Source organism: Condylostylus longicornis, unplaced genomic scaffold, assembly GCF_029603195.1.
Source record: "Condylostylus longicornis isolate FDR11 unplaced genomic scaffold, ASM2960319v2 ptg000038l, whole genome shotgun sequence".
NCBI lineage: Eukaryota > Metazoa > Arthropoda > Insecta > Diptera > Dolichopodidae > Condylostylus > Condylostylus longicornis.
Window position 1 is genome coordinate 274,025 of NW_026578007.1, and position 24,773 is coordinate 298,797.

At 26.9% G+C, this 24,773-nt stretch overlaps 1 protein-coding gene across 3 annotated transcripts; it reads left to right on the forward strand.

Moving 5' to 3' along the window:
- The first annotated feature begins 2,065 nt into the window (after positions 1 to 2,065).
- On the forward strand, positions 2,066 to 24,773 carry LOC129609130 (F-box/LRR-repeat protein 16). 3 transcript variants are annotated; one of them, XM_055521020.1, is made up of 7 exons: positions 2,072 to 2,374; positions 10,423 to 10,574; positions 10,625 to 11,517; positions 12,494 to 12,667; positions 13,145 to 13,262; positions 23,922 to 24,117; positions 24,219 to 24,773. In XM_055521020.1, the coding sequence occupies exons 3-7, from the start codon at positions 10,720 to 10,722 to the stop codon at positions 24,514 to 24,516; spliced, it is 1,584 nt and encodes a 527-aa protein (XP_055376995.1). In that variant the 5' UTR covers positions 2,072 to 2,374; positions 10,423 to 10,574; positions 10,625 to 10,719; the 3' UTR covers positions 24,517 to 24,773. The 3 variants fall into 3 exon arrangements, with proteins under 3 accessions (XP_055376993.1, XP_055376994.1, XP_055376995.1); XM_055521018.1 differs by lacking the exon at positions 10,423 to 10,574 and having other exon boundaries at positions 2,066 to 2,374; XM_055521019.1 differs by having other exon boundaries at positions 2,070 to 2,374; positions 10,423 to 11,517.

A 24,773-nucleotide genomic window follows, 5' to 3' on the forward strand; every position in this document is an offset into this window, starting at 1 on the left:
TTTATAACAATTACCTAAGAAAAAAAAATATTTAAAATGTTTGGAAAAAACAATCATATATTTTTATGACCGGATTTGAATATTTTTCTATTTTTGAAATAAATGGTATTTTACCAAATGACTCGAAAATTCCGACTGTAAAATAACAGGTATTTTAAAATTTTTGTTCAGGTATTTTAAAATTCTTTCCGTTTAAAATTAAGATAGGTCATACATACACATGCAGGGACATTTTATAAATAGATTGCTCTTGTTTACCTGCTAATAAAATATGAAAAAAGAGCACAGCAAAATTTTTGAAGCACTCAATATAACATGTTTGAAATAGTCTTAAAATAATTATTTAAAAAAAAATTTATTGGAAGTAGGTACATACATATTTATTTTTAATAATTTAAAAACTAACTGAAATTATTTGAAACAATTTTATAAGTAACGTATGAATAATCGAAATGAGATAATTCAAATTGTTGAAATGTGTCAACCTATATTACTTTTAATAACATTTTTGTTAGCCGACACTACTCAACTTACCTTATTGGGAAATACAAAATGTGCATAAAAAATCATACATCCTTCCTCATTAACATTTGAAACCATACTGAAATATGAATTTGAAATTATTTTTCATTTTTTCTTTCCTCCTACCTTTCTTTCTTTTTCGTGCAATAGAATTTAAATGGGAAGCTTTTTAAAAAATGTGTATAATATTCTGAGATTTTTTAAAATATTAATCTCTTTTTTACGTAAAAAAAAAGAAAAAAATAATAAAAAATATGACACGATCAGTGGCATTTAAAGAAAAAACCAACAACGAGGCCAAAAATTCGTAACATTTCGTAAAAAAAATTGAGTATTGGGACTTGTTAGATATAAAGACATTAATATTACCGTTTCTGATTATATTCTATTAATGATGTTAAACTCCAAATATATGAGAGAATACATTAATTGAAATGAAGGTTGTAAATTAGTGTGAAGTTAGAAAAATCGATAAAATCTGATTTTTTTCTCAATTTAAAGAAAGTTTATTAACTGTTATCAATTGTAATGTATAATTCCTATGCACATATGAAAAAAGCTTTTGCGTACACTTGACAATTTATTAAGTCAAAAGCCAAGTATATCTGCTTTATAAGTAATTCGACTTATTCCAAGTCGTTAGTTTTCGTTTGCTTTGCAAGTTGCCACTTCCAATATTCTCAAAATATGAAATAGATTCTTTTAATTATTAGATTTTATTTTATTATTAGATGGTAAAAAAGTTTGTGTAGGTAAGAAAGAGACAAACTATTTAAATAAACCAGTGCATTTTTCATACATTTCATACAAAATGTATTTGTGAATGTTGTTTGTATGTTTTTAAATACATTTAGCACGTTTTACTGGAAAAACTATGAGAGATAGAGGAAAATGTTATATGGGTTAACTTTTAGAGCTCATCGTAGCGCATCGAAAGAGACACAAAAAAAATAACAAAAGTTTTTGAAAAATTTCGAGTTTTGTAAAAAAAAAAAAAACAAAATTTCTGATTTTGACGAGCTGTATCTCGAAAACTGTGGCCTATATCAAATTAATTTTAGAGCCAAAAATAAAGAGCAATCAATCGCCTGTAAAACAAGCTCTTAAAGGTAACTCTATGTTGTATTGTTCTGAAATTATAAGCATTTATTTATATGCAGGAAAAGTCCGGTACCCTTTTTATCCACAGGCTGTAGCTCGAAAGCGAATATTTCTGCGTGTATGAAAATAATGAGGTAAGGACCTACTGCTTAACTCTTTTAGATAAGGGAATGTTTTATATACAAATATTGATAAGTGATTGCAATAGTGTGATATAAACCCATAGTCGAATTACTTATAAAGTAGACACGCAAAGTTTTAAATGACAATTGGAAATGCCTTAACCAAAGCAGAACAAATTGAGCTTTTTCCTTTAAATGTTTACTTTGAAAGGATTTTTGATTGCAGTTTTCGTTTGTATACTAGTCAATTAGAACAGAAAAACAGGATAAAAAATAAAAAATAATAAGTTTTTTTTCATTACGTGCAAATAATTAAAAAAAAAGTGATATTTAATCTTTTATTAAGAGACTAAAAAGAGTTTCTTATTAGCTTATTATTTCTACAATAATAATTTTCTTTTTTTTTTTCAAATGTTAGTTATAAAAAGTTGGGTTTTGAAAAATCGATTATATTTTTACTTTGAAAAGTCATATGCCAAAAAAAAATAAAAAGAGAAAACCATAGTTTTGTAACAAAGTTTTTATAGTTCAGTTCTTAGTTATAGTTCAATTTTTATATTTCAATTTGTTCTTTAATAATAAATTGGTTGTTTATCAAATGCTTAGAACTTACATAAACAGGAACAAAGGTAAATATTTACTTTAACTAAATTTCATAATTTATATTCACACATTTTTGTATAACAACAATGTTATTATGTCACATTATTCTTTATAAGTTAAATATTAGAGATATTTAAATAAGTAGCTATGAATATGCATATTATATCTACATTTTTATAGTTTAACTTTTGGCCTTAATATTTCGTATCAATATTAAGTATTGATGCATTTGCAGAAGATTGGATAAAGCTTTTAATATTTGTGATACGAACAATTAGAGCGCCAAGGAAGAATAATTTTTTTCTATTCAAACTCTAAATGAAAGATTTGATATTTTATGCGAATACACATAATAACATCTGACCTGAAGAGTATAACTGTAGCTTTTTTTTCTTTTTCTGAAATCATAAAAGTTCTTGGAAGGTACTCATTTTCATGTACATATATATATCTATATAGTCAAATCAAATATAGAAAAAGATATTTTTAGGCAAAATATTTTGAAATTTAATTGAATGAATGAAATTTTGTGAATGAATTTATAAAGCGTGTAAGGTATCGTAAAAGTTTAGGAAGGTATTTACTTACCACTTTAAAACGCCGTTTAAGGTTTTTGAAGCCTGTGTTTATACATTTTTAAATAAAACAAATTCGGAAAAATTTCCATAAAAATAGTAGTGGATGTACATATCTATGTATACATAGGTACGTATTTGTAATGGGTACTTTACGTATATAACGGAAGAGGAAATTTTACTCAAATAATCAGTTGTGTACATGCTATCTAATAACTTTTTAAAGAATTTCAATGCATACGAGCTATGCAAGATAACTGAATTTTGTTTTTTAACTTTTGTCTGATTCTAAATAATATGTATAACATAACATATTTTAGAGGCGAGCAACTACACATCTACTTACTACCTTAAGTACTTTCTTTAATCCTTTTTAATTTTTATGACTTTTAATTAGTTTTTTTTTTGTAATATTAGCTTATTTTATATTATTTGTATTGTTTATATTATTAGCAATAGAAATGCAAACATACATACTAACATGTACATATGTATTATATAAAAATATAGTGTTACAGTGGTCACAAAATATATCCTCCTGCATATATCCTCCTACGCTATTAATATTCAAAAGAAATTTCAAATGTAAATCAGGCTCAACATATTATAAGTTTGTGTAGGTAAGTACCGACCTGTCTACGTAATATTTAGTATTATTAATAACTTATGTGCCTAAAAAATATCAAACTATGTTGTTTCTATAACTGGTTATTAAATTCTAGGTTTTGCCAGAATTTTTTTATTAAGAAATAATAGTGTCAAAATTTCAATGACTAAATAGTGTCATATACCTATACTATAATAAAAATGCAGTCGTCAAAACCATAGTTCTTAAAATAGCACATTCCCCTTTGCCATTTCAGTATATAGTATATAAACGTAAAGTGTTAGTTGTGGGTACATTAAAAAATGTAAGTATTACTGATATTTTTTTTAATGTGTTTTTATACAAAAATTTATAACAGGAGAAGCACAACTCTAGAACAATACGAACATTTAGTTAAACAAAAATGAAAGATAACGCTGATATAGCAAAAGGTGTGAGCTGAAAATCTCTCACAGAAATCATTAAATATCGGGATAACATCTCAATAGAGCTAAATAGTTTATTAGCATTAGAAAAACCTATTAAAAAATGGAGAAAGGTAGATTAACAGTTTTTATTTTTAAACAAATAATAGCTTAACCATATATATGTCAACTTAATTATTCAATTATTTCAGGGCAGATTGCAAATCATTTATAAAGAAGAAGTTGCGCAGATTGTTGCCGCAGGTAGAAATAATGTCATTGAGCGAACGGTTATACGCGAGGTAATATGTCTACCGTCAGTTAAGTGTGCTTCTTTCGCTTTCTGAAATGGAAGAGCTAATAGAGAAACAGTCATTAACAATACATAATCAACATCAAAAAAGAAATGAAAAGAACGTTTTTCCAAAAACTGAGGTTGAAAAAACAAATATTGGAAATTTATATATAGTACCCACATAAAAAGATCTATTTTAAAAAAATTAAAAAATACACATGTATGCACATATGATATGAACATTAAATATCGCAAATGTTACAAGGTAATTAAAATATAATATCTTAAATTAATGTTTTTTTTAATATGTATGGATTTTGTAATTATATATCAAGAAATAAAATATTTTACCGAAGAAACCCGTTTTTTTAAAACAATTGAAGAATTTATTTTTACTTTCGTACTTTTCCAAAAAAATTTGTTAGTTTCACTCTGTCCATCGTTCGTCCGTGGACATGTTTACAAAACTTCTACACTCTTTAAATTGGAAAGCTGTAATTTCATATAAAGATAGATCTTTATTGGAAACTTATTTCCATAGAAGAAAATTTTTACCTATCTCCATATATTACTGAAACTGCAAGCTTTTCTAAATTTCTATAATTAATAATAATAATAAATTCTTTATTTTCATCAAATTTAGAACTACATGAAATAATAAGTTCCAACAAAACTAAATAAAACAAAATTCAGAATAACAAATTCAATATTTTTAAATAAATTAAAAACATAAAATATATGAATTTAAAAAGAATACAAAATGCAAATTTTTATTAAAACTGCAGGTTTTATACTTTAAAAGCATAACACTTAATTTTAAAGTAATAACCCAATAGCAAAGAAGTATTTATTCAATTTTTACAATCTAGTTTCAATTTGTACACTCTAGTATACTGCTTAATTCTCTTAACTAAGGGAATTTTTTGTATACAAATATTGGTGAGTGATTGCATTAGTGTGATGTAAACCGAGAGTCGAACAAATTATTAGTAGATATACTTTGATTAAAAATTTGAAAATTTTTTTTCAAAAATATTTTAAGAACTTAATCACTGCTCTGGTAAGTAAAACGCCGCATTAAAAAAATTTTCCGAACTGCTTCAATCGGAAATTATTTTTTAGTTTGAAGAGGTCCTTTGAAGAGGTCTATTGAAGAGATCCTTTTTGTTTGCTGAATTTTGAAGATATGAATGATATGATTTTAATTGATATGAATTATTAAAGGCTGTTAATCGATCCGTATTAGTTTCTTAACCGAAATCTCTACTTGAAATCTTAAAAGTATTTTTTTTGCATACTTATAGCTGATCTTTAATAATTAAAAATTTCACTTTTGCGGATTTATTGGTTAAATGATATTAGTTATATGCATATGCAAAAAAATATGTATAATTAAAACATGATACAGATTTACAGTTTAAATTTGTCGATACAGATATTTTGTATTAATTTCAAGTTAGCGCTGATTATTTAGAACACCCAATATTTTCTTCAATATGCATAAAGACCTTTCAGTAAAATTTTTCTAATAAAAGGAAAGTAATTTTTAAGGTTGGTGAATTTACCTTACGAAAACTTTTCAATTTAAAATTTATTTTGATTTTTTTTTTGTTATTTAACTCAGTACCCTTTTAAATTGCAAGGAAGAAGGTCTGTATCGATTTAATTTCTATAAATTGGTCAAAAAAGTTTTCATACACCAAATGATTTTAACCAAGTATATTTGTAGTTTTCGATCTTAAACCGTTAAAGGCATCCAATTTATTTTTTGTATTTTATTTTTATAGCTATTATTTTTACTTAGTTATAACAAAAAATAATTTAAAGTTTAATTCAACAAAAAAAAAAATAAAACAGAACAAAAAATTAAGAAAAAGTAACATCTAAAAAATATTCATACAGCAACATTAGTATTTACGTTATTGCAAAAAGAAGTTCATAAACAATTGTTTTTAATATTTTGTTGAGTTGCTTTTGCTGCTTTTACAGCATTCAAACGAGTTTTTATACTATCAATTAATTTGGAAGTTTCTTGGGTGTTATATTTGTCTTGAGGCTTTCTAATACGGCGTTCCAATAAGTACTACACAAATTTTCTATCAAGTTTCGCATAATATTCAGGGTTGTTATCTTGTTGAAACATGAATGATCTTACATTAAGATCCAGTCTTTTGGGCTTTAAATTATTTCTTAAAATATCCAAACATCCTGAAAATTTTGGCTCTTTTTTCACCATGTTTACAGTAATATTTTTGGTCGACCACTTCGTGGCTAATAGTTACTGTTCCGTTTTCTTTGTAATTTTTTATTACAAATTGGACCGTGGCATAACTTATATCCACACTGGCTTCAATCTCTCGAAAAGATTTTTTCTCCCAATGTGACTTTACAATTAAATTACGCATGTCTGTTTTCTTTGCCTTTGCCTATACTTTTTTAAGTACTTACAGTACTGAAACATACACTAGCAACACAATAAAAGTATGTTTTTTTTTAAGAAGGGTATAATCGAAAAGTAATCGATGCAGCATCGATGCGTAATCATGTAAAAATCATGAACGAAAATACATTAATACGGTAATACTTTAAATATTTGGTGTCCAAAAATGCCAAAAATACGCATCGTATGCGCATCATATTAAATCAACTGTGCATCAATTTTTTTTGTTATTTTGTATTGATGCAAAGTCTTTTAAATGGAATCTGAAAAGTAAAAACGTATTATTTTAACTCAATAACTAATAAAGTTAATTATTTTGTTATGCACAGTATTAATATTTTTAAATTTTCCATTATAATAAAATTTCCAAAACTTAATTGAAATTAAAAAAATTTTTTTAATAGATTTTCTGTTGTAAATAATTTTAATACTTTTACACAAAATCTTTTATAAAAATAAGGCCAAAAAACATAAGATTTAGAAAGTGTCCAAAAATGTCAAAATTATATTGCATCAGCAAGGTATTCGCCTCACACCAGTATAGCTTTAGCAACCTTTTTTTGCATGGACGCTGTATTGATGCACATATTTGATTACTTTCCGATTATATCCCAACTATAAATCCTCTGATTACCATGACAGTATGAAAACTTTTTTGATCAAAAATTATACTTAAAAATCTGTTTAATGCCTTATTTGGATTTCCCTTTTTGTACAAACATTTTTTTAATTTGACAAACTTTTTTGTTAACATCCGAAAGAAACGATTGCTTATATTTAATTTTAAAAATTCTCTCAAAAAATACATTTTTTGTTGCTTGAAAGTAAAATATTCAAATTGTATGAAAACTCTTTCGACCGACATATGTATGTTTAACAAAATTTTACTTTAAATGAAAACTTTCCTTTTTGGCTATTTTTTCTTGTACGTTAAATATTAAAATGAAACTCAAAAATTTATTTAAAATATATAAAATTCTTTGTAAATATTTTCAGATGCAAATAAAATTCTATACAAATTTATTATTTGTCAAAACAAAACAATTGACAAAGTCTGCTGAATATGTCATTTACTCTTGTAAGTACGTATTGTAAGTGGCCCATACTAAACTCGCATTGTACATATTTGCCCATATCCCACAAAAGTTTGCTGACGGTTGGTCTACAATATTTTAGTGTTGAACAATTTCTGAAATTTGTGCGTCTGCGGTACCTTCTGAAATTTGTGCGTCAGCGGGGATGAAACATCTGTCATACATACTGTAACTATAGTTTTGATCCCTATGTGTACACTGATATGTGTATATTGAAAACATGAGATGAAACCTTTGCTGTGTGTCGAATTTATTAACCCGACGTATGTAAGTATACGTAGTGTATTGAAGGGTTACCTTATTAAAAAAAAAACATAAAAAGTAACATAAAATGCGCTATTCTTGCGAGGGTTTTATACCAATATTTGCGATACTGAAATAAAAACACTTTTTCTAAATGTAACAAATTTAAATAAAAAAAGAGCAAAAATAGAGTTGACCCTGTCAACTCTGTGATACCCATACGAATTTGTTATCCTGTGTACGAATAAATATGCCAGAAGAAGCCAAACAATTTCGACGACCTTCATCAAATATATTGGGCCTACTAATATATTTACTTACCCTCATTTCTTAGTGTTGCAAACGGTAAGGCAAATTTGTTAAGGTATCGAACATACGTTCGTACGGGTATAAAAATTCTAAAAAATGAAAGATTTAAAAATAGTAAGAAAAGTTTGAACTTTTTTTATGTTAAGTTTATATTGCTCTTTACATTAAAAATATAGATAGTACTTTTGATAGATGATTTCAGAATTTTTCTTTCCAGTTTACATATTTTTAAGTTTTACTATTTTAATCAATTTTAAGTAATCTTAATTTGTAAAATGATTAAAACTACAAATTCATTAATCAGTGTGGAGTCTCTTCATATTTGAATTTGTGTTAGTGATGCATTATCCCATGATGACTTGACGAATGTTTCTACTAAGCGGATTTTGTTTTTAGAAGAATTTTGAAAAATAAAACACTGATATGAAGATTACGTATTTAAAAAATCTAACATTGAATTTACTTATACACAATACGTAGAATATTCTATAAAATAATAGTATAATATAAAAATAGTATAATTTCTTTGTACCAATTTAAATTACAAATTCATTACGTATACACATGTTATTACATTACTATAATGAAACAAAGATAGAAAAAATTTTATGCAGCATATTAACAAAATTTGTTCAGCAGCTGAATTGAGAATTAAAACAATAAAGCATTTCCTATTTTCATGTTGATTTCATATAATTTGTGTATAATGCTTTTCTTAGGGCATGATTCTTCTGTATACTTTTTTTTGTGATCATAATTTAATAATTAGAAGTCCTCTTTTAGGTTTTTTATTTGCTTTAACACCTTTAAGCTTCAATAAATGTTTGAACATATTTTTAGTTTGATAATATTTTAAAATTAGCTTATTTTGCAATTGTTTTTTTAAACTTTGTTTTTGCAACCTAATTTATTGACAATTTTTGAGAACAATTATTCAATCTATACGCTAGTTTCCGATAGCTCAAATACGCTAGACTAAACTTTCTTAACTTAAATCTGTATATATCAACGGTCGATATTTTAAATCTGCTGATGTATTTTTAAACTGTTGAATTGTTATTTTATGTGTTTGTAATATTTTTGTGTTAGTAGTGAAATTTGAACCTATATTGTCTCCTATTTAATTTTTTTACCGACCGTATTGCATATAATAAAGAAGGTTATATGATAGCGCCGAGTTTCGGATGTCGAGTTTTCGCTGGGAACGCACTTCTGTCGCTCTATGTGTAGACGCATGTATCTCAAGTTCTGCTAAACCGATTTTGATGAAATTTTATTTGTATACTTTGGCACGGACGGATCAACTTTTCAAGGGATGAGACCTCAGGAACTGGACCTTTTTGAAGGCCGATTTTACTTTTTCGTATATAAAGCGAAATTATCAACCGATTTTTTTGCAATTTATTATTTAAACTCGTCATGTTAAAACAATAAATCTATAAATTTCTTGGAAAAATCAGGACTGGGAAGCAGAACTGGTTCCTATTTTACATTTTTTGACATATCTACGGAATGGATTTGTGGAATTTTTTGCAATTTGATACTTGAGTTCTGGTTATTACAGAAGATAACTGATGAGTTATGCTAACTTCCTTATGTTCGGTTATATGTTGTTTACATCAGATTGTTTTTGCTTGTTTAAGAATAGTGAACGTAAAAGTCATTCAATAAGACAAATCAATTTTTTTGGGAAATCTTTAAAAATTTTGTAGAAAAAGTTTTATAAGTAAAACTTGAAATTTTTTAACTATCTGAATAGAAAATTGTAAAATTAAACTATGCAGGTTACCGTCAAAAAGTTCATGAAGTGTTTTACAAGATTTATTCAATGACTTTTTTAAAAACCGTTCCTGCATCAGAAAAATATCTTATGAAAGATACAGAATTTTAGAAAGGGTCGCATTACGATCTTGTGGAAAATTAAAAAAAATCCAGTTTAACCTACAAATGGTTTATGACCCCTGCACAATAAAGGTTCACATTTCGTCAGCCTATCAATTGCTGTGATCTAGAATTGGATGGGAATAAAACTTCTTATATTATTTACAAGTAGCATGCACATAATTTAATAAGCGTTTAACGTGAAATTTACATATTTTTTTTTCAGATAATTGCAGTTACAATAATAGAATTTGAAACAAAACAATATTTATAGCAGCAACAACAACGATAATAATTAACAAAAGTTTATAAAAAAATATTCGAAAGCAGAATACAGAATCTTACATAATATAACATAACTATAACATTATCAAAATAGTAAGGCTACATATATTTTCGAGAGGACTTTAAAATGTCTTCAATTTCAGCTCAAGGTGTAGTAGAACGAGCTTCGGCGGAGTTGTCTAAACGAATAAATGGTTTAGGTTTACGCAAACATCATCATGGGGGTAAAACATCTGTAATGGAACGTGTTACAAATGCTCTTTGTGGCAGTAGTGCAAGCGCTAACAATAATAGCAATCAATTTAGTGAAGGCCAATTAAGCGCAAATTCTGAAAAGCATCAGCGTGTACCTGTCAGTTCAGCGCAACAAAATAGTCAAAAGCATTCTACAACGATATCATTACAAACATCCCATTGTTCTGTAGGACCGACGCAACCTGTAAACTCTGGAGTTTTGCAAAGTAATATTCACGAACCCAATACGGTAATGTTGGATTCAATTAGTCAAAATAAAAATGCTTCTAGTACAAATGTATTAATTATCAATAAGAGTATAAGTTCTGCAACAAAAATGAAGAAAGGTTATCCTTTAGTAATTCAAAGCAATACTCTGTCAAATCAGCATCAGATTTTACAAGCACAACCACAAATTACAACTTTTGAACAACTGCTTTTAGATGAAAGATTCCTCAATAAATTTTTTCAATATTTTGTTTCCTATGACTGCCGTATTTTGGCTCAAGTTTGCACAAAATGGAGGGATACACTTTATAGAAGTCCCAGATATTGGTCTGGACTGTTACCTATCTTACAATGCAGAGAATTGAAACAAATGAATGGACAAGATCGTGTAAAATTATATAGTTCACTGATACGTCGCGGTTTTCATTCGATAGGTCTTGTAGGAGCTTTTGACGAAGATGTTCTCGATATCGCACATTCATTTCCTTTGGCGTCCAAACAAATTCATTCCTTAAGTTTAAGATGTTCATCAGTCAGCGATCGTGGTTTGGAAACTTTGCTAGATCACTTGCAAGTAAGAATTATTTCAATTGTTTTTTGCAAAAAGTTTCACAATTTTCATTTAATTTAAATTAAAAATATATTTTTTTAATGTATGGAGTATTGAAATTATACCTTTTGTCTCTAAATCTAAAGGTGATACGAAAATTGGGATATACAAGCTCCTTCACAAACAGATTTTTTTTTTAATTTCGAAAACAAGATTCTTAAAAGCGGGTTTGTTCTATTCTAAAAACAAAGCAACAAAAATTTGCATTTGACATTTTCTGATTTTTCTTTATTTCATACGAAATGAAGAAAACTGCATCGGAAAATTCCTTAAATTTTATGCAGTAGTTTACTAGCAATTGCTCATATTGTATTTGTTAATAATTGTTTGAATCGACACATATAAAAAGGTCTAGGTTGCATAGATCACTGTTCCTTCATTATACAATGATTGCATATGCGTTATGCCATATTATGAAATACATATCATAAAGAGAAGAGCATTTTTGTAAGTTCGATTTTTACATTTAACGTACTTAGGAGTTTTTCAATAAGAAAATACACCAGTTTTTCAATTTAATTGCATTCTTCAAAGCCCTTTAAAGGTTCATGTAATTTTTTTGAACACCGTTAATATATAAAACTACCGATAAATATATGGTCGACATCTTTTTCATGAAATATTTTTTCCAATTTTTAAAAATTTTTAAACATAAAACCTGAATACTAATGAACATTATAACGATCATAAAATAATCTTTCTCTCAGCTTTTTTTGTTCAACAATCAAATATCTAACGAATAACAAAAGCTATTGTAGATTGAACCAAACTGAACGAAAATGCATTGTACATACATTGAAATATCTAGCAAAAAGCATAGATAACATATACATATTATAATAACAATCTATGCATAAAGACAAATTTTAAGTTTTTATTTTGAAAACATAAATTTTAACTATCAAAATGAGCCTAATGGACTTTTGTTTTTGATTTTCAGTCGCTATTTGAATTAGAATTGGCTGGGTGTAATGAAATTACTGAAGCTGGACTATGGGCCTGTTTGACACCCCGAATAGTTTCACTTTCTTTGGCAGATTGTATTAATATAGCTGACGAAGCGGTTGGGGCTGTGGCTCAACTACTTCCATCCCTTTACGAGTTTTCATTACAGGTATAAAATGCATTTACAGAAAAATATAAAAAATTTTATTATGTATATATACAAACAACAAAAAGTACCTATGACGTAGCGGTACTTTTTCCAACGTCTATATTTAATGATTTTATTAAAGTTCAATTTGTCCGAAAAATTTTAAAAATATTTTTTATTTTAATTTTCAATCTTCACATTTAAAATAGTTTAAATTAAAAAAATATTAAAGAGAAAAACAACATTCGACTAGCATTTTAGAAGTTATCAGATATTCACAAAATTCCATTCAATTATGTCTATTACAAGAAGTTTAATTGTGTGTGTAAGAGAAGAATTTTTCGTACATTTGGAATTTGAAGTTTGATAACAAATTAAATATAAACAGCGAAAAGAAGTTTAGTTAATAACTTTTTTTCGCAAATTTTTAATTCAAAGTAAAATTAGTACTTATACGAATTTTTATATTTATTAAAACCATTACGCTTTATTTTTTAGGCTTATCATGTCACAGACGCTGCACTTGGGTATTTTTCTCCAAAGCAAAGCCATAGTCTTAGTATTTTACGTTTGCAATCATGTTGGGAACTAACAAACCATGGCGTTGTTAATATAGGTAAGGCATAATATTAATAATTTTTTTTTAAAACCGAAATTAATGGACATTAATAATCAATACAATTATGTATACCACATAATTAATATTCATAACAAATGAAAAGTGTGACATAAAAAGTGACACATAAAAAATTATAAAAAATTGTTCTTAATAAAAATTATTTACATTTACAGTTATAATTAAGGTTAAAACTATTGGCGAAAGTCGTGATAAAAAAGATTTTATTTGTTAAATATGGATTTGTAACATATATGTATATGTATGTATATATGTATGTATTTATATCTGTATTTTAAAACTTATTCAACTTGGACACAAAAAGTAGCTTCCTAAAAATTTAAATACATACCTAATTATTAATATAATTATTTCATATGCAGAATTAAAGAGACAAAATTTTTAACTTTGCATTCTACTTTAGATGATCAGTTTCCATACCCTTTTAATTAACTCAAAAGTTTCTGCGTTTGCTTGTAGAATTGTATCAAATTTCATGTAATTAAATTTGTATTATGAATCCTAAAACCAAGTACAAATTTTTTCTTGACCTAGTGTAGAATTTGATATTCAGGACTGTTACAAAGATTATTTCACAATTTCATCAAATTTAACACATCTGATATACTCGTATTCCTAGTTATATTGCTCATATACGAATGATTTTTTGGTTTTTGTGTTAATAAAATTTTGTAATCAACACTTACGATAAAATAAACTATTAATGCTTTTATTTTTAGTTTTGATGCTTACTTATTGGTTCATTTTTTGTGATCGAAAAAACGAGTAAATATTTGAACACCCATTAATATCGGTCACAAAAAGAAACAATAACACAGAGGATAAACAAATGTTCTACATTTATGAACTAAACTTTTAAATTTATACTTTTCTTAAATATAAAATAATTAATTTTTTTTACAGTACCGCGCAAAACACTTAGATGTTTATTTCATAAAATTAAATTATAAACTAAAAATGCCTTTTGAAAAAAGAAATAAAATAATATTGTGCTATTTGCCTGTATTATTATTATAATAAAAATCATAGAAAATAGTTTTACATTACTACGACCAAAATCAAAAGTTTTGTAAGGTATCATATAATTCTTTTTTCGATTATACTGTTTGAAGATATGAAATAGAATGAAGTACATGTCTTTAATTTTATTTTCATGTTATTTAAACAGCTTTCACTTTAAATAAATTTATCGCTTTTTATTTTAATTTAATATTTCAGTTAAATATAGGCATTAAAAATTTTTACCTATTTCAAGTTCGACATCATTAAGAGTATAAATTAGTTAAATATTTACTCAATAAAAAAAACTGATTCAACATCTCTCACAGACAATCGCTTCGCAACCAGGCCTTATTTCAGCATTACAAAGAATTTGTAAATGGTCCTTAAACGAAGTACAAGTTTCAACCAAATAGTTTTAGTCCTAGTAAAGAACTAAATCTAAGATTTTTTCGTGAAATTATTGTTTCATAGTTGTTATATCGTAATTACAATGTTTATGTCACAGTTGTAATTCATTTTGCAATGTTTATATTTATGTACGTATATCAATATATATATAGTGTAAATAATTTATATAGTTTGGGAGTTTTTTATATATAATTAAAAAGTTGTTTCAGAATAACATTTTGTTATTTTGATTTTTTACCCAATAATTGTAATAACAAAGATTTTCTTAGATATAATCTTGTAAAAATCCGTGTGATAAGTAAGTCTAATGAGCATGTAATATGTTCTGCTGTATGAACTGAAAATAAAAATTCTCGCGGGTATCACTGTAATAAACCATTCAACTTTTAATTTAGTCGCTTTTTATTTACATATGCATAATATACAGACGTATATTCCACCTACTTTCTTTATTGTATTGATTAATAATTATTATATTATAATAAAAATCATAATTCCTGGTATCAGCTTTTGTATAAAAGCTTGGTTTGCAAATGGAATCAGATTTCGTGTTATTCACAACGAATCCATACAATATTTGTGGTATTCTAAGTAAAAAACAAACGGGTTGATTACGAATTATTATCTCTTTTGTCTACGGTTTCTTCCTCTTTATATGAGCATCAAAATACATTTTTAATTTTCCAATGTACATTATAACTACATAAACACACATTCAACTATTAACACGTGCTTACAAGTATCAAAAAAATCGAATAGTATCTTTATTTCTATTAGATTAAATTTACTTATATTGAATTGAAATTACTTTGAGACTTAAAAGCTATATTTTTTGTAGTACTGACATAGCGAAATCCATATTACAAAATTATTTCCCTCATTGCCATGAGCAATTACTAGAAAGAAGTAAATAATTTATGGAACAGCTTTAGTTGAAATAATACTTTTTATCGCAACATTAAAGGGAAAGAAAATAAATTTATGTCGAAGTACATAGTAATAAAAGCTTGAATGTAAATTTAAATTGAAACATATAAATGAAAAATAGCCAATTAAGATCAAAATTAAATAAAAAACATTTGCCAAAGTTTAACTGACAAAAACACAATACTTAACCCTAAGAGAAATTTCGTAAGGTGGAAGAAACGGCAAACTTAAAAGCATTCTTATGGAAGCAATAGGGGACCTTTTTTAACATTACATCATAAATTTCCTACTTAATTCAGAATAATGGGAATAAGGATAAAAAATTCAAAAATTAACTCAACCAAAATTGCAGCTATAATTTTAAGTTAGCCTTTGAATTTCCGATATGTTTTTCAGAAAACTTCAAGTATTATTTTTGCCACTTATACATTTTATGTTTCAGTAAATTTGTCTTTACAGAACATTCGAAATGGAAAAAACCAAAGCTTTGCACCGTTGCATAAAATGAGGAAAAGAATTTTTCATCGTCAATTGAATTCATTGAGCTCATTAAATAAAAAATAAGGGTGAGTCAAACCAATGGTTTGTAATAACAATTAAAAACGTTTCAGTCGGTATAAACCGATTGAATTATACCCTGCACCTTTCGTTATTGTATAGCAATTACTCGAACCTGTGAAATCATTCTATAGAAACTTCAGGGATATGTGTGACCTATAATTGGACATTCGACTGCCAAGTTTCATGAATCTGACTTTCTTATTTTTCCAAATATTAAGAATAAGCTTTTAGACTTGTATGGGAGCTACTCGAACCAAAAAGCAATTCCACCAAAACTTCAGAAATATATCTGACCTGTAACTCGACACACAACTGCCAAGTTTCATGAATCTGACTTTATTATTTTTCCAAATATTTAAAATTAGCTTCTGGAGTTGTATGGCAGGTACCCGAACCTGTCAAGGAATTCCTCTAAAACTTCAGAAATATATTTGACCTATAATTGTACACATGACTGTCAAGTTTCACGAATCTGACTTTATTATTTTTCCGAATATAAAAAATTTGCTGTTGGAATTGTATGGCAGCCACCCGAACCGGTACAGCTATCCCACTATAATTTTTAAAGCATGTGTAGAATATAATTGGACACTTTTAGTGATATAATATTTTAACAAATTTTAGACACTAATAAATACTTTATTTTATTAGAAGAAAACTTTTCCCACATCCACCCTTTCTTAAGTTATTGCGTTTTGAAATTTATAAAATTTGAGCTTTTGGCACCTTAAATTTCCACAACTGCAGGCTTTTTCAAATTTCTATAAATGCTGAAAGCTAACTGTAAATGCAACGCCGTTAAAATATATAATTATTTTTCTTAACTCATGCAAGCAACCTTTAAAATCGAGCATTAAGTTAACCCCTCTTTAAATTTATTTTTCATTTGCTTTATTTTAAAGACTGGATAAATCGTTCATCCTAAATATATGCAGTCCTAAAAGTAGATTTGTATATGAACGAAAATAATTCTAATAGTGTAGTACGTATACATAGATTGTTTTTAAAAGCAGTATTTTCACTTATTGAAGGGAAAAATGTTACAATACAATCCATTGGTTTGACAATATAATCCAACTTTATTTCTTTTAGGCACAAAATAAACATAAAAACAATAAAACAATATGTAAAAAAATAAAAAAAAAATTGAAAATTTACAATTTTAAGGATTTTAAAAAATATTTAAATATTTAAATAATTTTCATCAACATCATTTAAAAATGATGTTGATGAATTTGATGCTAAAGTTTTGATTATTTTGTCTATCATTTATTTCCATTTCAAATTTTGAAAATTAACGCTTATAGTTCCGTGTACCCGTTTGCAAAACTTTTACACCCTTGGAGAAAGAAAGTTGAAATTTCATAATATATACCTAAATGTATTTTTACTGAAAACTTACTTCCGTAGAAAAAAAGTTTTAGCTGGAGAGGTTATAACCTCTCCAAGAGCCATTTTAAAAAAACCTTAAACATTCAAATGCAAAAAAGTTGCGGCTTGAACTTTTTACATCGGCACAGCATAACTGAATATTAAAGAGCAATGTCTGATAAAATTAACCGTTACTAAAGCCCGTTCCTTTTCAAGTTTTTGATATCAGTTTTGTTATATAACATAGGTTGTAAGAGTCTGAAACTTTTCTAGCTTTTAAATAAAAATAAAAGAAATTTTCCAACTCCACTCGCTCGCAAGTTTTCGCTTCTGCAAATTTGTAAAAGTCGAAGTTTTGGCAGCATATATTTCCGAAACTGCAGAGTTTTCAAAAGCTAATCACAAATGACGGAACCCTTGAATTTGAGCGTTATGTTACCGCCTCTATTTTTTTAAAAGCAGCGTGCTAAAAATTGCTGGTTTTCAAACCATTTAGAGTTTGAATTAACTTTATTAATTTTGTTAGCTACTTTTAACAAAATTTTTTTTCGATTTGTAAATAATCAATTTGTTCACAAAAAACAAATATCTATGTGTGAGTATCTACACATACTATGACAGTACTTTGAATAATAAAAAAAAAACATATCGTTTTATCGTTTTTAAAAAAAAAAGTTGAAAATCAAATCATATGAACTGAATAATATAATTTCAAGATTTAAAAATTTTTAAATTTTTAGAAAAATTTTATGTATTTATTATAAGTATATTGTTATGCGTAGTTCTAAAAAAAATATTTGTATTTGTATTTTTCATAAATACTCGTATAAAAAGTTTTAAAAAATTTCTTTTTTTAAAAAAGAAATTTCTATTTTTCACTTTTTTAAAAATAATAGTAAAAATAATTTCAAGTTATATTTTATAATTTTACTATTTGGTTTTTGTACAAAACAAAAATATTTACATATATTAATATTTATATTTTTGTATAAATATGAGAAACAATAAAGGCCCCAAAGTAGAACGTTAAGGAAACCTGATATCAACACTTTTTTGGAGCTAAATTTATTTCTAAATTTTAAAAATTGCTTTCTAATTCTTAAGTCCAACCATTTAAACCCCACAAAAGAAAGATTAGATAGTAGTAGATCATAATCAATACCATCAAAAACATTTTGTAAACCTATAAAAAGTCCAGTAAGAATATTAAAATTAGTTAATTTCTCGCAAATCATATCAAAGATTTCATTTAAAGCGTTTTATGTTCTTATTCCTTTCCTAAAACCGAACGAATATTGAAAAAGAACAGACTCGCAATTAAGTACGACTCAATCCTTTTATACATTACTTTTTCGGCAACCTATGTTTATACAGAAAGACTGTTTCGAGTATTGGTTTGTAATTATTAGTTTTGGGATTATCACATTTGAAAATAGGTACAACCTTTTGAACTTTTAAGGAATCAGGATACCCGCAACTACCGATAATTGTTCTATAAAGTTGAGTAAGTAAAGAAAAGAAAGTACCATACCAACAGTTTTTGTTCAATAAGCTAGTTATAATGTCTAAAACTTTTTATTCACCAACATCGGAAAATTGAAAATCATTAAACTTTAAGTTTAGTTTCAAAAAAATTAAATTATTTTTTTTATGAATTTCTGTCGAACATATGTATGTATGTCGCAATTAAATGATTCTCCTTCACTTTTATTCAAAAAGTCATAAGTTATTTTATTAATTCTCGAACACTTTAGAATATTTAGATTTTAGATGAATCCATTTTGAACATTTATCGCTATATAATGTTTGACGTGCGTACTTTACATTTAATTCTTTTTTTTTTAAATTTGAGAAGATTGTCTTTTGTTCTTACTCATTGTTATTGTAATTAAAAAATAAACTTTTGTTTTTAAAATTATTTTAATTAATTTTTAAAATATATATCATCATCATCACTCGGGGAAGCTTTGGTCTTCTTCACTATATTCTTCCACAGCTCCAGCTTATGATATTAAGATCTACAGTCCCTCTTGATGTTGTTGGGTCACCTCGTGCTCTGCTGATATAAGGCACGATGTTGAAAACTTTTTATTGCGCCCTGTTTTCACTCATCCTTGCTACGTGTTCAGCTCGTCGGAGAGTTTGAGCTTCAGAGAAACACACAACGTCCTTTCCTTTTAAAAAAATTAATCTTTTCGAAAATGCAACGGTTACTAGCTTGAATTCGCTCTTGAATACAGAGTTGTATGCTGTTGTCATTTTTAGGTATTACACCGAGGGAGAGAAAACTTTCAACACCTTCATCTCGAGATAGTTTGAGATATTTCGTTTTCTGCTCGCTTACGTGCAGCTTTACTTTCTTTGCTTTATAGTTCCTTGCATCAATTGAAATATCGTTTGCACACGCGATTATTTGATATCTTTTAATGAAGACATTTCCCCCAAGGTCTAGTTTTCTAATCAATTTTTCTAATCGAATACTTTTGAAGTTAGGTTTTGAATTTGTACTTTAGCTTTTGAATTGCTCAGCGTCATCATAGCGCTCATTTTCACCGATATTCTTAGTTGTATCAATGAATAGTGCAGTTGTTTCCTATCAACACATGCTTGTTTGAAATCAACGAAGAGTTTGTGCAAGTCTCTATTATATTTATACGACTTTTCCATGGATTGTTTTGATAAAAACACTTGATGTGTCCTTGATCTCTCACTCCTAAAGCTGCATTGATATTTGCCAGTTATCTATTCATCTACTGGCTTAAGTATTTGATATAAAATATTAGCCAAAATCCTATAGACACAATTTAAAAGCACGATTCCTCTGTAATTGTTACATATCATCTTATCTCCTTTTTTATGCATGGGACATGTTATTCCAAGGTCTTACATATTCCAGATTCTACATATTAGCTTATGCATTTTTTAGTGCAAATTTACTCCCACTGCTATTAATTTATCTTCTCCAGGGGCCTTAGCATTCTTCATTTTTTCAATAGCTTATCTAAGTTCTTCATAGATGATGAGAGGCTCAGAAGTTTGAAAGTTGCTGCTCAAAGTAGGCTGCCCAAAGTTTTGTTTATTTAGCAGCTCTTTAAATTATTCAGCCCATCTTTCGATAACATCTGCGTCGTTATCTAAAATCTCTCCAGTGTTACTTTTATAAAGGTTCATTCTTGTTTGGAAAGCACTATTTTGATACTTCCATATTTCATTTTGATTATGTTTTTGTTGCATTTGTCTTATTTTATTTTCTTTCGGCAAAGGTCCGTGGCAGCTATTCTTTTCAATCTGTATGCTTCATGATTTGATCTCGTATTTCTTTGTATCATTTTTATTCTTGCTTCTTAAAATTGAAGTTTTTCCGATGTATGGTTGTTAGTCATACGATCAATCCCTTATCAAGACGACCATATCTCTTTATTAAAACCTCTGAGAGAAGTTATAATAATGAGAGCAGGTTTAAAATATGTAGTGAGAAGAAGCTTTTTGACATTTAAACCGTTGACGGGGTTGTTAATTAATTTCTTAGACTTAGACTTTAACCAAAGACATTAAAAATAGAAAGATGTACCAACAAGATAAATTTCTGCTTAAGAAATCAATTCTGGGATACCAAACATTGGCAGAACATAAGTACATTTTTAGTCTTTTGTGTTTATTCTTACTCTTTCTTTAATTTTTTCTCGTTTTTTAACAATTTTTTTTTTCTTCTGTTTGTTTGGCTTTTTTTGTCTTTTATCAGATATCTTTACATAAGACTGCGTAATACCACAGGCATCTTTATTCTCAAGCCTTCGTAATACACAATTTACTAATACATATACATACAGTGTATTCTAAATTAATCATCATACTTTTTTTAAGAAATATGAATTAGAAATGTTCATAGTGATTTGGGATGTTTGGAAAATTAAAAACGATTAAATGCAAAATATATTACACAGAAACTATTTTATTTCTTTTTCAAATAAGAAAATGAAATTTCATGTTCTCACGAACTAGGATAATGAATTATGGGTTAAATTACCTAAAACAGGTTTTAGGTAATTTATTTTGTTTTTTAGGCAAAACAAAAATAGTAAATACATACATAATTAGAAAATACATAATACATTCTTACATTCTAAGTTCACTTTTTTTATTAATTACATAACATATTTACATTAAAAAATAAAATTTTGAATACAGTTCCCTTAAAGCTAACAATATGCTATGTTGTAACCTCGTTCTCTGGAAAAATAAAAGTAGGTATAGCATTTACGTTTTTCTTTTCTCGTAGACTACTGTTTCTTATAGAAAGGAGACCTTCGACGCTACATCTTCGAGGCATTTTTATTTATATAAAAGTAATCAAATATATTATTATAATTTGTTTAAATATGCATACAATAAAAACTTTAAAAAATACACCAAATCTCACATTATTCTTTCAAAAGCACCTTCATCTAATATAAATTATAAACCTTGGATTTATTTAATAACACAAATAATAGATATTCAGTAAGTTATTCACTAAATTTAAATTTTAAACAACAAATAAAATTATTTTATCGCTTAGCGATCCTGGAATTATTTTTTATAAACTACTACTGGCTAAAGAAAGACTTAAAAAATAACACTATGTCTCCACATTTCCCTCCATATTTTGAAAAATTAAAAAATTTGTTATTATCAAAAAATCAGTTTTTGTTTTTTTTTTTCTATGTGAGTATATTTTGATAAATATTTTTAAATACAATAGCCTGAAAATGTTAAAAGTGACGTATAGGCCAATAAAATTCCTGAACTAATTCTTAAAAAAAAGGTTAAAAACCGTAAAACATTCAAAATTTCAAATTTTTTTCTGTTTTTACTTATTTCAGGCATGCAATAGTACTCGTATGCATTTATAACAATATATGCACATACAGTTAAAGGCACACTACTGTATAAGGAAACATCAATAAGTACATGCGACCGAGGCTGGTGTTTGGTTCTGATTTGAAAATATTTTCCCCAGCTCATCCTTTTGCATTTTGGCTCCGATTTAGTTTTTTCCTCAGTCAGACTCAAAAACAATATTGATAATTATTCTTGAAAAAATTTTTCTGTTGAAAAATATAAATACTAAATAAAAAAAAATTTTTTTTTGTACTTTTTAAAAATTTGTTGCCAAAACCTTGAAACGAAACGAAATTATGTACATATACCTTTTTCTGCTAATTCAAAAGCCGCTACCTATCTTTTTGTAGTCAAATTAATGAATTACTCAGATATAGTTTCAAATAACCAAACTTAGGAAAATTCGTCGACGTCACCAGATGAAACATGTTTGTAACGTATAGAATTTTTTCAATAGACAATTTTAACATTTTATTTGAACTGCAATTTTCACATTTTAATTGAAGTCGATTGTTGAAAACTTGAAACATATGCTCAAAGCTCCCTCAGTTTAGCACTTCATAGTGCGGCAGCTGAAAGGATATTTTGTTCTGTTAATATGATTAAAACTAAATTGAACAATTTCTTTAATGTTAAGTAACATTTTAAATTCAAAAGAGTTATTTAAAAATATTGATGCGAAAAGCTAGGGACACAGTTGTGATCTTATTTAGACTTACAGTACGAAAATTTCTTATTTTAAGTTTAAGTTTTTATTGTGATACTTTTTGATTCGAAGTTATTTATTAATTTGTTTATAATTTTTGGTTAAAAATTTTGTTTTGTTTTTTTTTGACTTTTTTTGTATTCGTACGGTAATAAATTGTTTTTTTTTATGGAATATAAGAATTAATTGCACTTTTTTGAAAATAGTTCCCTTTTTTGAATATTTCTGCTCCCCATCCAAAAAATCAAACGACAGCCCTGGGTACGATTGACATATACATTTTTATATTACATATACATTACCTTACATTACATTATGACATATACATTAATTCTTAGTATAAAAAGGAAAAAAAGCAAAAAGGTTATTAATTTATTATACTCATAACTCACAGAGAGCAAATTACTTTTGTTAGTGTTTTCACATGTAATACTTTATGTTTTGACAATGCTTGGTTCCCGATTATGAAAATTCGAGGAAGTTTTTTTTTTCCTTGAAACTGTAGTGTTAAAAGGACATTAATATTATGTTTTTCTTATTTGAGACATGAACCTTTTTTTCTAAATGTAAAATGTTACTACCAAAATTGTTAATTTCTTTCTGATAGCAAATTTATTAATGAATGATGGTATACATTTGTTTTACAAATTGTAATTATCTATTCTATAGCTCCAGTGAAAAAATTTTTTTTATTCGTGTTAATTGAAATGAAAAAAAATGACTTTCTGAAAAGAATGATTTTGTTTTAAAAATTAATATATATTTCCGTTTTAAATTTACAGTACATTCTTTACCACACTTAACGGTTCTAAGTTTATCAGGATGCAGTAAAATTACTGATGATGGAGTGGAATTGATAGCAGAAAATTTACAAAAATTGAGAGCATTAGATCTGTCGTGGTGTCCCCGAATAACTGATGCTTCACTGGAGTATATAGCTTGTGACTTAAATCAGTTAGAAGAACTTACATTGGATAGGTAAATAAATACATATATTTATTCAAAATTAGAGAAATCAAATATATTATACAAACAAAATACGTACATATGTACACGTAATTATTGTTTTTTTTGTTTAGGTGTGTACACATTACTGATATCGGCGTGGGATATATATCTACGATGTTATCTTTGACTACTTTATTTTTACGGTGGTGTTCCCAAGTTCGAGATTTTGGCCTCCAGCACTTATGTTCGATGCGAAACCTCCAAATTCTTTCATTAGCGGGCTGTCCATTGTTAACATCATCTGGGCTATCAAGCTTAATCCAGTTACGTCATTTGCAAGAACTGGAGTTAACAAACTGTCCTGGAGCATCTTTAGAGCTTTTTGAATATTTAAAGGAACATTTACCTAGATGCTTAATAATAGAATAATATAAAGTTAATTTGGCTGTAATACATTTAATAATATATATAATTAATTCCGTGGAAATTTTTAGCATCTAACTTGTTTCGATTGTAACTTGTGAAATACATGTCTTTGAAAGAAAATTATGTAATGCGATAAGTCACAGAAGTGAATATAACTAAAAATAAGAAAACAGCAAATTTGTTGGATAGATATTTTAAAGTATTAAAAAAACAAAAGAAGCATAAATAATGTTTCAAAAATAAATTTAAAAATCAATGAT